This window comes from Peromyscus leucopus, chromosome 20, assembly GCF_004664715.2.
Source record: "Peromyscus leucopus breed LL Stock chromosome 20, UCI_PerLeu_2.1, whole genome shotgun sequence".
In the NCBI taxonomy this organism is placed as follows: Eukaryota; Metazoa; Chordata; class Mammalia; order Rodentia; family Cricetidae; genus Peromyscus; species Peromyscus leucopus.
Genome location: NC_051080.1, coordinates 32,710,434 through 32,727,895, shown reverse-complemented (window position 1 = coordinate 32,727,895; position 17,462 = coordinate 32,710,434). Strand labels below are relative to the sequence as shown.

At 49.0% G+C, this 17,462-nt stretch overlaps 1 protein-coding gene across 1 annotated transcript; it reads right to left on the bottom strand.

The window, feature by feature from the left end:
* Nucleotides 1-4,967: 4,967 nt before the first annotated feature.
* Znf707 (zinc finger protein 707) lies at nt 4,968-12,245 on the bottom strand. Its single transcript, XM_037197569.1, is given in 5 exon segments — nt 4,968-5,943; nt 5,946-6,536; nt 8,218-8,331; nt 8,694-8,850; nt 11,163-12,245. Coding segments are annotated over 5 exon segments (1,506 nt in total). The 5' UTR covers nt 11,268-12,245; the 3' UTR covers nt 4,968-5,404.
* Nucleotides 12,246-17,462: the final 5,217 nt, after the last annotated feature.

Genomic DNA, 17,462 nt, shown 5'->3' with positions numbered 1-17,462 from the left:
AATGCAGATCCCAGATACCAACACAGTGACCGTTAGGGATAGACATGTGCTGAGAAGCTGGTCTTCCACCTCCACAGAGTTCCTGTGAGTTGAAGAATCTCCAAAACTGACCCACAGCAGACAACATGTCACAACTACCACAAGCCCCAAATCCTCACCTAACTGGTGTTCTACCTAAGGAACCCATTTAGCCATGGCTTCCAGAGGCTGAGGGAGGGATGTGCTGGTTCTGCTGGAGACACATTGTGTTCTTCCTAGCTCTGTGGACCTCATAGCTGAGTCAAGGTAACCAGTGAATGGTACATGGTTTATAGCTTGCTGGTCAGTGTTGCCCGAGATCAGGGTCACAGGCATAGTCCTGCCATCTGTTGGTGCCAAGTAGCCCCATGCACACGTACCCTACAGGGCCGATGTGGTCCACACTGCTGGCCGCACACCTGCTTACAAGCACCCAATGGGACCCCGTCAGTCTGAGAAGGTAGTGAGATGAGACCACTCTGACTGACATTGTCTTCCCTCTCCCAGGCCAACTGCCGGAAGCTTCCTAAGGGACAGGATGGGGGAAGCGTCTCTGAGCAGCCAGTTCACAACTGTATTATAACTCTCTAGAGGTGGCAGGACAGAGATGTCTGCCTGTTCTAGAGTCCACTTAGCAGGGCACAGGAAGCAGGCTGGCCATGCCTTGGCTACCAACTGGACCGAACCGCAACCAGGCACCCGGACAGCCTGCTCTGACCCACAGGCAACAATTAGCAAAGAACTCACACTTCACTCCCAAGTTCTGTCCACGGTTAACCTCGCACAACTATGGGGAAGTGAAAGCATTATGGAGGGTCAAAGCCAGGTCTGGGGGCCTGGGGGCGACTCAGTAGGCAAAGTGCTTGCTGCTCAGGTAGGGTGCCAACTCATTGGCATCCCTCAGCACCCACATAAAAGCCAGGCATTGTGACACGTGTGTGTATCAGTTCAGGGGAGGGAATGTCACAGAGAAATGGATAGCCTCAACTTCCAGGCTCCGTGAATACTCTGTCTCTAAATAAATAAATAAATAAATAAATAAATAAATAAATAAAGGTAGAGTGACAGAGGACCACTAATGTCTACCCCTGGCCTTCACATGTACACACATGCACCCACCTGCAGATACACACAAACCAAACCAAACCAAACCAGGTAGAGGCCAGCTGGTTCTGGAAAGTCACTTAAAACTCAAGTTTGTAGGGCCCAGGGGTACAAGATCGTAAACTCAGCTACTTGGGAGGCTGAGGCAGGAGGATGGGAAGTTGAAGATCAGCCTGGACAATGTGAGGCTGTCTCAAAGAGGGCTGGGGTGGCAGTTCAGCCCTTGCCCAGCTGCAGCTAGGTTCAATCTCCAGAACTGCAAACCACTCAAGTCCAAGTGCCCGCTCCCCACGGACACAAGGCAATGTGCTCCGACAGCAGGCCTTTTTACGACCACACGTGCCTATGAAAGGCCTTCCCAACCCCACCTACCGGACATGAACAGACACCTGGCGGCCCTTCAGTGGAAGGCAGACATGCATTTTTGTTTATCCAAGTTTGTACTGTTAAGTACAGGGAATGTCATCTGCATCCTTGATTCACTGGCTCCATTCACTGCACGTCCATTGACTGGCTCCAGCAGCCCAGATAGATTGCCGCAGACTTCACAGGTCCTTTGTTGGAACTACAAAGCCAATGGCATGAATTCGGATGCGGGGTCTTGAAGAAGTGAGCCAGCCTGAACAAAATCACACAGGTGGGGCCCCAGTGAAATCAGCACCTTCGTAAGAAGAACAAACAAGGCTCCAGCTCCCTTCATGCAAGCCAGGAAGAGCTCATACCACAAAGTAAGATGTTGCCGTTCTGGTCTCCCAGCCTCCAGATCTGAGGACAATGGTTTCTCTTTAAGTCACTCTGTGGTGTTTTGTCACAGCCTCCAGCACAGACTAACAGTGAACAATGGTCAGTATGTACACACTAACTTAAGGAAATACTGAAACTTAAACGCTCACTCAGCTAACAACTTCCAGTTCTGCCATGCAACCTAACACCCAAGCTCTGTTCACATTGCCATGATTGAAAAAATTACTTTTTACAGGGCTGGGGATGTAGCTGAGTTGGCATAAGTCCTGGGTTTGATTCCCAGCACTGCATAAAACCAGCTGTATGGTGGTGTACAACTATAATCTTAGCATCTAGGATGTAGAAGCAGGAGGATCACAAAGTCCTGATTTCCTTCAGCTTCATGAGTTCAAGGGCAGGCTTGGCTTCACTGGAACAGCCGGGGCGGTGGTGGTGCACGCCTTTAATCCCAGCACTTGGGAGGCAGAGCCAGGCCGATCTCTGAGTTCGAGGCCAGCCTGGACTACCAAGTGAGTTCCAGGAAAGGCGCAAAGCTACACAGAGAAACCCTGTCTGGGGGGGGGGGGACTGGAACAACAATGGCTAAGGGGTTAAGAGCACTTACAGGTCTTGCAGAGGACCTGGGTTGTTCCCGGCACTCTTATGGTGCTCACGATCATCTATAAATCTAGTTCCAGGGTATTTGAGTCTCTTCTAGACACCCGTGGGTACCAGGCACACACATGCTGCATACATACATGTAGGTAACATACTCATACACATAAAATTTTTTTAAAAATCTTAAAATTTAAAAGCTGGACATGGTGGCTGGCACATGCCTTTAAATGCAGCACTTGGGAGACAGAGGCATGTGGATCTCTGAGTTTGAAGCCAGTCTGGTCTACAAAGCAAGTCAGTCAGGATTATCTCAACCCTCCCACAAAAAAACCAAAACCAAAACCACAACTCAAGAGTAGCTTATTAAGATCGAGGCTATCTCTCAGCTCCACCTGATTTCCTGAGTTATCTGGTATCATATTTCATGGGGTGTAGCTCAGCACTTTCCCAGCAGAATTTGACCTTTTGCTTCCCATTTCCTTTCAACTCCTTCCCAATTCCATGTGCATTTTTAAACTGGAACTTCGAGACAGGGTTTCTCTGTAGCCCTAGCTGTCCTGTAACTCAATCTGTAGACGATGCTGGCCTTGAACTCAGAGATCCTCCTGCCTCTGCCTCCTGAGTGCTGGGATTAAGGGAGTGTGCCACCACTATCCCACAACTAACTGGAACTTTTAAAAATTAGGTGGATAGGCCTGCATGCATATCTATATACCACATGCGTGCCTGGTGCCCACAGAGGCCAGAAGAGGCCTCTTTTTGTAATCTTTTTGTACACTGTGAAGATGTGTCTTTGCCAAGGCACCTTCTGATTCATTTAATAAAAGAGCTGACTGGCTGGTAGCTAGGCAGGAAGAGGTCAGGTGGGACTTCTGCAGAGAGAGGAAGAAACACTAGATGCCACAGGACGTGGAGAGGAAACAGGAGGTGCAAGATGAAAAAGAGGTAAAAAGCCATGAAGCAAAAATGAAGATTAATATAAAATGGATTAATTTATGAGCTAGTGGGATGAGCCTAAGCTATAGGCCGAACTTTCATAATTAGTAAATCTGTGTTGTTTTTTGTGAGCTGGCGGCCCAAAGAAAAATCTGTTACAGAGGATGTTGTATCCCCTGGAACTGGAGTTAGACTTGTAAATTGTCATGTGGGTTCTGTTATTTGAACCTGGATTCACTGGAAGAGCAGTCAGTGCATTTAATTGCTAAGACATCTCTCCAGCCTCCTAGAATTCTTTCAAAGTATAATCTGTTATCAGACCTAGAGATAAAGCTAGAAAACCTGATTTACAGTGGATACAAGTGCTTGGTCTCTTGAACAGCTTGCTGAATGCAGAACCATGCCGTGAGCTCCACCTGGGAGACTGAGGAACCTGCCTGTCTCCATTTTGAAGGCAGGAGCCATTACGATTTTTTGTTTTGTTTTGTTTTTTTTTCGAGACAGGGTTTCTCTGTGTAGCTTTGGAGCCTATCCTGGATCTCGCTCTGTAGACCAGGTTGGCCTCGAATTCAGAGATCCACCTGGCTCTGCCTCCCAAGTGCTGTGATTAAAGGTGTGCGCCACCACTGCCTGACCTTTATGCTGTATTTTTTTTTTTAAATAAGTTTCTATTTACTGTGAGAATTGAGTGGCTCTTTCCTGGAACCTGACCTTCTCCAACCCAAGACCTTGATTTGTTTTACTCCTTATAAGGGGCCCAAAAGATGGATTCAGGGCTGCTCTCTTTAACTAGACTTAGGAGGCAGTCACTGACCAACTCTTGGATGTACCCCAACAACAACAACAAAATCGAAGGCCGAGCGGTGGTGGTGCATGCCTTTAATCCCAGCACTTGGGAGGCAGAGCCAGGTGGATCTCTGTGAATTCGAGGTCAGCCTGGGCTACAGAGTGAGATCCAGGAAAGGTGCAAAGCTACACAGAGAAACCGTCTCGAGAAAAAAAAAAAAAAAAATCGAGCTTGCTTCAAATTTGGCTCAAATTGTGGTAGTGTTCCTAATCTCATCGTTGGGATTAACAAGACATTTCTGGCTGAAAGTCGACATGCTGCTTTAGAACTGAAGATATCCCGTGATGCACAGGGCCACCTCACACTGCTGTAAAGGCCTGGCTTATTTCTCGGGAAGTGAGCAGCTCCCAAGGCACCAGGGTCAGAGCTGAGCAGAGGAACTTCTAGGGCAGTGGCAGGCAAAGGCCACCGCTTCTGCATCCTGAGTGGGCGGACCTGACCCAGCCAGCTCCTGAGCACCACCTGACAGCCAGCAGCAGAGGAGCCTCAGAAGCACAGCCTGGGATAGTGTAGTGGAGGAGGCTCATTCCTGAGGGGCCCAGCTTGGTGGCCATCTCTGCAGCTCACGAGCCTGTGCAGAGAAACAGGATCGGTGAGAAGCATCCAGCTCTCAACCACATGCCCAGCAGAGGCTCCACTGCCCCTTCCTAGGACAGCTCTATGCAGGAACAGAGTCCCGCCTGAAGCCAAGGCTCATCTAAGCTCCCACACCACGGTGACATAACCTTCTGGTTACGCTTTAATGAGACCAGATAAATAGCGCCAAAGATCCGGTATCTTTCGCTGAATCACCTGCTAGAGAATCAGTGCTGAGGGCATTTCAACAAACTCCCTCTACCCAGGTGGTCCCGGACAGTCTGTGGCTGCTTCTCCACATACCCCCACGCTGCGCTGGATACCCAGTGTGAATCCAGGCCTCCCTGCAGCCCTTTAACAAGGGTGTTTGTTTCTATGGCCACCTGTGATGGTTGAAGAAGTTTTTTTTTTTCTTCCCATTTATTTATGTATTTCTTGTGCGTCTGTATGCACACATGTGCTGCAGGAAGTCAGAGAACTTGGCATCAGGTTCTCTCCTCCGACCGGGTGGGTCTCTGGGCACCAAACTCCGGTTCTCGGGCTTTGCCACACGCATGTGCCTTCACCCACCGGGCCGCCTTGTCAGCTCCAACCTCCCTCCCACCAACAGGAGACGTGATGAAAGAGCTGGAGGGGGGGGGTTAAAGGGCACCCAAGTGACACTCGGGACAGGGGCAAACTCCTCAGCTGAGGCAGCCCAGCGCTGTGGCCGGCTCGGCCTGCACACGTGATGCCCGCCCCCCCTGTGCCCATTTCCTGGCAGGACTTCCCCAGGGAGGGACTCGGGGACCACCGGGCTTCGAGGCTTGCCCGGAGCCCCAGAACCGGGGGAAGGACCAGCAGCTGCCTGCGGGTCCCCTCACACCTCCCCGCGCCGTGAGTTCTCTGGTGGCGCGTGAAGAAGCCCAGGTGGCGGAAGCCCTTGCCACAGTGCTGGCACTGGTAGAACCTCTTGGTCAGGTGCAGCCGCTGGTGGATGCTGAAGCCCTTGGGCCACCGGAAGGCCTTGCCGCACTCGCCGCACGTGTAGGGCTTCTCCCCGCTGTGGATCCGCTGGTGGTGGCCCAGGTTCTCCTTCGTGCGGAAGGCCTTGCCGCAGCTGCCACAGAAGAAGGGCCTCTCCCGGTGTGCACGAGTCTGTGGCGCAGCAGGTTGGACTTCTGCTTGAAGGCCTTGCCGCAGTCCCCGCAGGCGTAGGGCCGGTGCTCCGTGTGGACCTTGCGGTGCTGGGCCAGGCGGTCCTTCAGGCTGAAGGCCTGGCCGCACACCTCGCAGCAGAAGGGCTTCTCGCTGGTGTGATTCCTCTGGTGGCGCAGGAGGTTGGACACCCAGCGGAAGGTCTGGCCACACTCACAGCACTCAAAGGACCGGGTCCCGGTGTGCACCGTCTGGTGAGCAGCCAGGCGGCTGTGGCAGCTCAGCGCCTTCCCACACGTGCCGCAGATGAAGGGCTGTCCCTCCGCAGCAGCCCTGCACGGCTCCTCCTCCTGCAGGCCCGGCTGCTTCCTGCAGGATTTCCCACACGGCCGGTTCTGGAAAGCTTCCTGGTGGTCCGCTTTCTCGCCAGAGGTGGCTCTGGGGAGGCGCACCTTACCCAGGGTCAGGACACTCTTCTTCAAGGTAGCCCCCCTCTTGGCTCCTGTCCGTGGATGGGTCCTCTCATGAGCTGAAGCCAGAACACGGGCTCTCTTACGATCTGTGGACTGTCTGCCTCCTGGGGAGGAACAGACACGTTTACACGGAACTGGCCCAGGGACAAGCCAACTTAACAAAGCAGCTATCCAACAAAGGACGGAGAAAAAGCTATCAAGTACCAAATCAACGCAATCTACTTAGGGACTCAAAGAAAAATGGCATGAATTATGAAGAAAATGTGTTCGGTGTACACAGGTGAGCTAAAACTAACGAGACTTACAGGGCCAGGTACTCGGACACAAAAGAAACCATAAGTGGGTTTCAGTGGCCCCAAACCCACCAATTGTCCATCAAGCTTGTGTCGGTTCAAGTAACAGGCCTTATTCCTACCATGGAGGTGAGCCTGGGGCAGGCACTGAGAGCTGGCTGTCTGCAAATTAGAACCACTCACCCTCTGAACCATAAGCTTCCTGCAAACAGAGGCCTGATACACTCCCAGCTGGGGGCTCCCCATAATCGGGGGCCCTCCCAGCCTGTCTCAGGCACATAAAGTGCCTGGTCTTCTTTCTGGGAGGATATGAAGTAAAAAAACAAAACTCAGGGCAGAGGTGTATCTCAAGAATTGTTTATCTGGGCTGGAGAGATGGCTCAGTGGTTCAGAGCACTGGCTGCTCTTCCAGAGGACCTGAGTTCAATCCCCAGCAACCACATGGTGGCTCACAACCATCTGTAATGAGATCTGGTGCCCTCTTCTGGCCTGCAGGGACACATGCAGGCAGAATACCGTATACATAATAAATAAATCTAAAAAAATAATAATTGTTTATCGAAGGCCTCAAGTTCTATGCCTAGTATGGCAAAAAGAAAACAAAAGCTGCATGACCACCATCTGGAGCACCTTACTTAAGGAAAAAGCCAGGGCTTCACCCTAAGTTTACAAATGAGCAAACACATGTGAAATAGAGAGAGAACCTGCCCCAGTATCACAAACCTGGAACATGTCAGATCCAGACAGACAGTCAGTCTCTCTCTCTCTCTCTCTCTCTCTCTCTCTCTCTCTCTCTCTCTCTCTGCTCTACCAAACAAATCTCTCACAGTCAAATCTCAGCCGCCCCTAGACTTACCACAGACAGTGCTAGGACACCGCCTCCCTTTCTCAAATACCTCCCTTCCACAACAACCTCACCACAGGGGTCCATTGATACGTGTACACGTCCCTCCCACCAGAGCTTAGTGGCAGAAATGCGCCACTCATCCACCTCCAGAGACCCTAATTAAGAAGACGCTCTGCGGGCTGGAGAGATGGCTCAGAGGGTTGGGAACACTGGCTGTTCTTCCAGAGGTCCCGAGTTCAATTCCCAGCAACTACATGGCTGCACACAGCCATCTGTAATGGGACCTGATGCACTCTTCTGGCCTGCAGGCAGACAGAACACTGTATACATAATAAGTAATTTTTTTTTGTTTTGTTTTTGTTTTTGTTTTTTGTTTTTTGAGACAGGGTTTCTCTGTATAGCTTTGGAGCCTGTCCTGGAACTCACTCTGTAGCCCAGGATGACCTCGAACTCACAGAGATCCGCCTGCCTCTGCCTCCCGAGTGCTGGATTAAAGGCGTGTGCCACCACCGCCTGGCGTAATTTTTTTTAAGGGCACTCTGCATCCACTCTCCCACTGTGTCTGTCTGAGGGGTGGGAAAAGTGGCCTTAATCAGTGCCAGGAAATGTGGGAGGGGTCAACCAAGAGAAGCCCATCCTGCTTACCTGGGCAGACACCTTTTTGTGCTTCTAGAAACTCAGGTCTGTCCCAGTCTTCAACCCATGGTTCATCCCACTGATCCAGGTGAGAAATAAGGTCTGGTCTAGGGCCACAGTATCCTTTTCAAAAGTGAGAAATGGTATCTGATTTGTGTAAAAGACAACGTTAAGTCCAGGACTCAGACCAGCTCTGGGCAGCACAAGATGACCCCAGCACCCCAGTCAGCCCCTGTAGATCCCCTAGATCCCCTGGGGAAGCTGCTTGGAAGCAGGAATGAGGAAGCCAGAGGCTCACAGGAGGGAGGAAAACAGGAGTATGCCTGCCCGCACCTGAGCACACATATGCTGACACAAAACCCCATGTAGGGACCTAGGCTACCTCCAGAGGAGCCAAAAGAGAGGCCCTTGATCAGACACAGCACAGGGAGGGGTCTTAGCCAGGACCTACCAGGCTCCAGAAACCGACATGCAGCAGCCCTTACCCAGCTCGATGAAGTTCCTGAAGTTTTCAAGCATCACATCCCGGTAGAGGGTCCTCTGGCTTGGGCTAAGACATTCCCACTCTTCCCTGCCGAAGTACACGGCCACATCTCTGAAGGTCACTGGCACCTGACACACAGATGGCTCCAGGACTGCCTGCTACTGAGTGAGAGGGAGTCAGAGAGAGCATGCTAGAAACCCATGCGCTGTACGGGAAGAAGGGGTAGGGCAGGCAGCGATCTCTGTGGTGGTTAATATTCACCAGGAACCACCTAGGAGACACACCCCTGTGGATGTGTTTGTGAGGATGTTTCCATAGAAGTCTAACCAACCCTGAATGGAGGCACTATCATTCCATGGGTGTGGTTCCAGCCTCCGGAAAAGGGAAAGGACAGCCAGCTGAGCACCAGCATTATCCTAGCCAAGGATGCCACCTGTCCGGCTGCAGCTCACACTCCTGCCTCCACGTTGGGCCTATGTGACACATATGGGCCTATGGGCCACAGCAACAGGAAAAGTCACTGATACAGAAAACATCCTCACGGTGCGGGGCATACGATTCTCCAATTTGTCCTGTGCCATTTGAAAATGACACAGAGTCACAGTGGTGCACACCTTTGATCCCAGCACTCAGGAGGCAGAGGCAAGTGGATCTCTGAGTTTGAGGCCAGAGAGTTCCAGGACAGCCAGAGCCATGAACCATCATTGGCCACTGTTGTGGTTTGGCTGTAGGCAAGCATGACCTTCTCTTCACTCATCCCATTGCTATCAAGAGATAATCTTGATTCTGTAGTCAGGACAACAAGATAAGCAAACAGCACAGTAATAACTAGGTGGACTGCAATGCTAATGAGAGTGTTAACAGTCTACAGGATGGGAGGGCCACAACATTCACTAGAATTTGACCCACAATCCCAAGCTTCCTGTACTCAGCCCCCTTTCCTTTTCATTTGATCCAGGGTACAGTTCGTGAAATGGTGCTACCCACATTCGGGGTAGATATTTCCACTTCAGCCAACCAATTAAGAACCCCCACCCCCATGGTGGCGCATGCCTTTAATCTCAGCACTTGGGAGGCAGAGGCAGGCAGATCTCTGAGTTTGAGACCAGCCTGGTTTACCCAGCAAGTTCCAGGACTGCCAGGGCTATGCAGAGAAACCCTGTCTCCAAAAACCAAGGAAAAAAAAAAAAAAGGAAGAGAGAAAGAAAAGAAAAAAAGAAAATCCCCCTTGGTTGAGCCAACTATAGAGACCCAATCTCAAAAACAAAGAGTTCAAGGCCAGGTGTCCTAGTGTCAATTCTGCTCCTAAGATAGAATTCCGACAAAAACCAGAGAAGAAAGGCTTATCTAACTTACAGTTCCTGGGAGGCAGAGCCATGCAGATCTCTGTGAGTTCGAGGCCAGCCTGGACTACCAAGTGAGTTCCAAGAAAGGCGCAAAGCTACACAGAGAAACCCTGTCTCGAAAAACCAATAAATAAAAATAAATAAATAAATAAATAAATAAATAAATAAAATGTTTAGAACTCAAACTTGCTTTCTCTAATCTTCCATAGTCCAGGGGCTCCAAACCTGTGTTTGCCCCTCAATTAAGCCAATCAAGGCAACGCCCCACAGACATGCCAAAAGGCCAACCTCAATTTAACATCCCTTACCGAGACATTCTTCCAAAAGGACTCTAGATTGTGTCAAGTTGAGAAATTAATCATTACACTTACTTTGCCTACGCTGCTATCTCAAAGACGGCTTGGGATACTTTAAAAAAGCAAGCCAAATAAAACAAAGCAACAAAATTTAATAGAACCAATAAAGCTTAGATTTTCTGGTTCTAAAAAGGAGTTAGGAAGATAAAATGGCAAGCTAGAGGAAATATTCCCAATTCACCATCCTGCCAAAGAACTAGTGGTATCCAGAATAACTTTTACAAACTAACGGTAAAAAGAGAAAGACATTCTATAAGGGTAAAAATAAGCTGTACTAATCCTAGCACTCAGGAGACAGAGGCAAGGGGGTCAGGCACGATTGGAGCCCAGCCCGACTACAAAAACGAGACCCTGTCTATAACAGGGAAATTATTTTTAACACTTAGCACAAAAGTTGCGCCTACGGCATTCAACCCTGTGACATTGAGTCTGGACTAGTTTATCTACAAACGCGCTGGTCTGCATTCTTATCTATAAACGACCTGCAAGGCCGAAAATTGGGACACACCGAAGCTCGGGAAACTCGGGTCCGGGTAGTGACTGCCAACCACAAACAAGCAGATCAAATAAGAACATTGCTTCTCATCTGAACACCTGAACTGGTGCAACTGCAGGAAATCCACCCGAAAACAAGACTGCAATCCTGGAGGGCAGGAGCCGACACAGCCCCGGACTGAGATCCGAGGGCTGCCCGAGCGCAGTATAAGCGAGAGGAAGGAAACCCGAGCGCGAGAGCCCTGCGATTGTGGGGAGAGGGTCCGTACTCACCGGAGGGTCCTCACGGTGAGCCCGCCCGGGAGGAGCGCTGCCCCGTCGGAAGCAGCGCTCGCGTCCAGCCTCCCGGGGAGCAGCGGCAGCGAGATGTGGGCGCATCTGAAGGCCGCAGGGGCTGCGGCGGGTCCAGTCGGCTTCGGCGCAAGCGCGGTGGCGCGGAGCAGGGCGACCCAGAGCTGCACGCCAGGCCGGCACCGGACGATCGCCGAGCTCCTGCAGCTTCAGTCCTCAGTTCGGCTGCGCGCCGCCCTGACTTCAACTCTGTAGCGGAAATACGCCAGCGACCGAAACCGCTTCCGGCAAATCTAGGAGCCGCGACTCAATGATGCGCGCCAGACAAGCCCCAGACAAGCCCGCGGGAAAGCGGAAGTGTGCGCCCAGCAGCCCCCAGGAGCTCTGACCTTCGCTTGCTGTGCACCTGACTCGTGTGCACCTGTCTCCTTCACCGGCTTGCCCTGGTCCTGCAGATCCCTCCACCGTGGAGGCTGGGCTGGGCTGTGGCGTTCCTGAGCCCTCTAAGAGTTTGTGGTTTTTAGAGACAAGGTTTCACTGGCTGTCCTGGAATTCGCTGTAGACCAGGCTGGCCTCAAACTCAGAGATCCGCCTGCTTCTGCTTCCCAAGGGCTGGGATTAAAGGCATGTGCCAACACACCAGACTTCTCTCTTTTTAAGTATGATAAAGTACAAGTAATAACACAACTTTCATTTTAACCTGTTGAGTGTACCAGTAGTGTATGGGACTTGCAGTTTTGCAACATGAAAGCGTGTTATCATGCAAATCAGAAATGTCCCTGCCCACGGAACTTTTCTCCAGTTCCTCTCCAGCAGCCGGGGCCACCAACATTCCTTGATTGGAATTTGTCCTAGGACCTTCTCAACCCGATGTTTGCCAGGTTCATTTATGTGGTGGCATGGGTCAGGATTTCCCACCTCATTCTGTTCACTCATTGGTCAGTGGACATTTGGGCCACTGTGATGCTAAATGTAATCCTAAAGATCCAAACTTACTTGTAATTCTAGTTTAGGCAACACTTGATTCCATAAAATAAGAGTCCCACGATGCCGGGCGGTGGTGGCGCACGCCTTTAATCCCAGCACTCCGGAGGCAGAGCCAGGTGGATCTCTGTGAGTTCAAGGCCAGCCTAGGCTACCAAGTGAGTTCCAGGAAAGGTGCAAAGCTACACAGAGAAACCCTGTCTCGAAAAACCAAAAAAAAAAAAAAAAAAGATAGTCCCACAAACTGAGCAGTTGTCTGTTTTATAGAGTGTCTGTTTTATAGAGAGGGGAGTTAGGTCTAAGAGAAAAAAAGAAAAAGATTGGTCTTGTCAAAGTTAGTTTCTTCCTAAGGCAGAGACAGACAATAGAAAAAACAAAACAAAACAAACAAACCAACCAACCCCACAGGGACACTGGGTTAGTCCAGGCTGCTTTTCTGTAAGGATTAAACCAGAGCAAACTGTCTCGCTCACTGAAACCCACCCTCTCTCTCCTGATTTCCCAAAAGACCAGATAACAACCCAGCTTCCCTTGATGCCTGACACTTGAGTATGGTTGACTCCTTTGCTGAGTCTGGTCAGCTAAGGGCCCAGTGTAGCTCAAATTCTAATTGGTCTTAATAATAAAAACCCAGAGCCAGATATCGGGGGTAAATGCTGAAAGATCAGAAAGACAAAAGAGCAAGCCACAGCCACCTCTTACCTCGCCAACTCCTCAGCCAAAAAGGGAGCTGACTTCCTGTCTCCACCCAGCCACATCAAGTCCTGTTTCCTCCTCCCTAGTGCCGGGATTAAAGGTGTGAGCCTCCCAAGTACTGAGATCAAAGGCTTGAGATCCCAAGTGCCGGGATTAAAGGTGTGTGCCACCACGGCCTGGCCTCTATGGTTAACTAGTGGCTGGCTCCACACTCTGGTCTCCAGGCAAGCTTTATTTGTTAAGAGCGCAAACAAAATATCACCGTAGCCCAGTGCAGGAGTCTACTGCCAAGCAATGGCTTCCAGTGGATTTTGTTGAACAAGGGTGCCATGAACATAGGTGTACATTATCTGTTTGCCTTCACTTCTTTGCGCTATGTATTCAGGAAATAGAATTTCTGGGATTTTCCAGATTATGTTAATTCTATTTGACTTGTCGAGGAATCGACTCACTGTCTTTACATCCCATGCACCTGTGCTCTGAGCAGCAGACCCAAGGGGTTCAAACCTTTCATCCTCACCAACCATGTTCGTTTTCTATTTGGAGTTGTTTCTGGGCTTTTTGTTTTGCTTAAATTGTAACCATCATAATTGATTTACAGTGGTGTGTTGTTAGAAACCATCATCTTGGTGTTGCACAAAGTCGCACAGAACAAAGCCAAAGTAGTTTGGCAAGGCAATTGCTTGCTACAAGCCGCAAAAATATACGAAGTAGGATTCCAGCTGATTATGACAAAGTTAATACCTAGAAGAGGCTAAGGGCCTTCCAGAGGTCAAGCTGAGGCTCAAGGAGCCTTGGTGATATTTGGCTTTTGATCATCAGCCATTTTCTGCTATGAGTTTCTTGTGTGCTGTTGTAGCTTTTCCATCATTCATTGGGCACAATTTCCCCTCTACTAATGGAATATTTAGATAACCTTCTGCGCTGACAGCTGTGCACAGCCAGAACCCCAGCAGTTCAAGCCTCCCTGTAATTATCATCATTGACAGCATCCGGCCAGGTCCATCCCCAGATGGAACAAAGTACCTTATCAGAGATACCTCTGTACTCTCTAAGAACAGACTTAAGTGTCCAGACTACCTGTTTGAGAAAGCCTGGTGGATGTGCTAATTAAGCTTAACTTCCTCCTTTCCCAAATCTTACCTCTAGTTCCAGATCTCCCTTTATCTATCACCAGAGGCATCTACCTGTGCACAGGTGGCCTAGAGACCGAGCATATGTTCCCCCCACCCAGCAGAAAAAATGGCAGATAGCTTGGACAGATAGGAGCCACAGGAAAAAAGAAGGCACTTTTATTTTCTCCCATTGACCTAACAACTTATAGATAGATCTTAACATTTTCTACCAATTATGTTTAAGACTATAGTGAGCACGTAAGATCCATCTTCTTAGATATTACCTGAATTTAGCCCTTAGTTAATTTATTTCCCCATTAGTCACTTCCCTAATGATAATTAACAATTACTGCCCCTCTTTGTGATTCTTATCACCCCTCCATTTGACCCGGAAGCCTGGCTTTGCACTGCCAAGGGATTGCTGCTTGTCAGTGTATATATACCGGGACTCCCAGGACAGGGGAGAAAAGAAGAAGATTTGAAAGAATGAATGACCGGACTAAGAGCTCGGTGTTCTGAGATTCTATTTCCCGAAAATAGTCCTCGCCTTTCGTAGTTCTCTCTCCTGAGCCCCTGGGATGTATAATATTTAGGCTGGTCCCTCTAATAGCATACAAGAATTGCTCTTTGTAAAAAGAGTGCACCAGAACCCAAATCCGACTAGTAAGCGGACTGAGGCAAGAAGTTCCCCTGGTCGTTCTAATGCAAGTGGTGACTGTGTCTGTTTTCTATTGGCTGGGATCTGACCTCACAGTCTTTTGCAATTGTCCTGTTTTTAAAGGAATCAGTGCAAAGAAAATGAAGGGAGAATGGATCAGCCACTTCAGGCTGTCAGGATCCCAGAATGCAGCAGGGTCTTTGTATAAATAAGTTTTACCAGGTAGGAGAAATGAAAAGGTTTGCATAAAAGTTTTACAGGGTGGGTAAGATTGAAGATGAAGGAGAAACTCTCTCTCTCAAAAATAAAAAAAAAACAAAAACAAAGAGCCAGGCACAATGGTGCAGGTCTTTAATCCCAGAATTTGGGAGGTAGAGGCAAGTGGATCTTGAGTTTGAGGCCAGCCTCTTCTACACAGCAAACTCCTGGACAGCCTAGGCTACACAGTAGAGAGATCTTGTCTGGAAAAAAAAAAGACAACAAATAACAATGATGGAGACTTAAAGAATATTATCCCTTGGCAGGCAAGCTTTTTTTTTTTTTTTTGGAGGCAAGGTCTCACTATGTAGTTCTGGTTGGCCTGGAATGTAGACCAGGCTGGCCTCAAACTCACAGAGATCTGTCAGCAAGCTATCTTTGATAGAAAACAAACACTTCTCACACGTCATACATAAGTAAATTTCCATTTGAATGTTGTGTGTTTTAGTCATCTCCCAGTAGTGATTTGTGAAAGGTTTTAGTTTCAAGGTTCAAGGAGACACTGCGATGGATTAACCTTTAAGTAAAAGATTTATTAGAAATATTAATGCCATAAACAGGCACGTTACAGCCTGCAAGGGTCTCCGAGGAGCATTCAGGTCTACATGGCAGACAGAGTAGGGGCCTTTCTTACAGTTTGTAGAGGAAGAGGGTGGGAAGGAGATTAAGTTTCCTTTTTTGGTTGTAGTTGGCCATTGTTAAAGATAATTGGTGAGTGGTCAGTTCAAGAAGGACAGGTGACTGGCTCATTTCTCTCGTGGCCATACAGATTCCCAAGTAGGTGACATAAAGAATCTAGAGAGGGCTGGAGAGATGGCTCAGAGGTTCAAGAGCACTGGCTGCTCTTCCAGAGGTCCTGAGTTCAATTCCCAGCAACCACATGGTGGCTCACAACCATATATAATTGATCTGGTGCCCTCTTCTGGCATGTAGACAGAACATTGTATTCATAATAAATAAATAAATCTTAAAAAGAAGAATCTAGAGAAACAAATTATTTTACTTCTGGTAACCAAAGAGGGGTCTCTACAGCTGTTAGACAGAGAAGCAAACCTTTTGAAGAGATGAGACTGATAACTGACTTCATCAACATAGAGTAAGACTTAAAAAGTGTAATGCAGGTAGTTTATTCCCAAAAAATTTTAAACAGAGTACAATTTGGGGGGAAAAAGTTTTCTGGTATAATACAATCCCTGGTGCACACGTAAGCATAATTACATTGAAACTCAACTCTGGGTAAATGTCATTTCCTCCAAGAAGATGGTTTTAGCCAGGTGGTAGTATTGAATACCTTTAATCCCAGCACTTGGGAGGCCAAGGAAAGTGAATCTCTGAGTTCAAGGCCAGCCTGCTGTACAGAGCTAGTTCCAGGACAGCTGGGGATACACAGAGAAACCCTGTCCAGGAAAAAAAGTTTTTAAAATTTAATGTGTATGGGTGTTTTCCCTGCATATATGTCTGTGGACCACATGCATGGCTTGTGCCCAAGAAGCCAGAAGGCTGTCAGAACTAGAGTTACAGATGATTGTGAGCCATTATATGGGTGCTGGGAAATGGATCCCAGGTCCTATGGCAGAGCAGGCAGTGCAATTAATATGAGCCATCTGAGCTCAGTTTCTTTGTTTATTTTGAGACAGGGTTTCTCTGTGTAGCCCTGGCTGTTTTGGACCTCGCTCTGGAGACCAAGGCTGGCCTCGAACTCACAGAGAGCCCCCTGCCTCTGCCTTCCGAATGTTGGGAATCAAAGGCACGCACCATCACCGCCTGGCTCCTGAGCTCAGCTTTAGCATGCACACACATACATGCATGGGGGATGAAAAGGGACTTCTGAAATATGTTAGCTTTTCTTGGCTGTGGCAATATATCTGGAGTTGACAGGAAGATTTGTTTATGTTTACAGTTCCAGTCCATGGAGGTTGCTTCACTGCTGTGGGACTGTGGTGAGGCAAAAACATCATTGGTAGCAGAACAGTAATGGACGAGGCTGCTCACTTTATGGCAGCCAGGGAGTAGAGAGACAGTAAGAATGGGAGAAGGCATAACTCCCCCCCAGACTGACTTTCTCCAACCCAGCTCCACCTCCTAAGAGCCATTCAGATTACAGGTGGGAGCCACCCTGCCCAGTTTGGGAAAGTTGTTTTAATTTTTATTATGTGTATGGGTGTTTCGCCTACATGTATCTGTGTACCACATGCATTTCTGGTGCCCATGGGGGCGCCAGAAGAGGGCACTGGATCCCCTGGAACTCAAGTTATAGACAGTTGTGAGCTACTAAGTGGGTGCTGGGAATCGAACCCAGGTCCTCTGGAAGAGGAACCAGTGCTCTTAACTACTTGAGCCATCTCTCCAGCCCCTTGGAAAGGTGCTTTGCAAAAAACCTTGTTGGAGGCCCACAAAGGTTTCCTAGTGAGATCTGAGCTTGCTTTACCCAGCACGGCTGCATTAGAGGGTGGCTTGACCACCTGTGTGGTTACCAGGTGATTGGAAGGGTCTGCACTTGGCTGAGCTAGGGGGAGGTATTTTGCTCCACCCTTTGGCATTCCTATAAATAGCCTTTAGAGGAGACAGAAG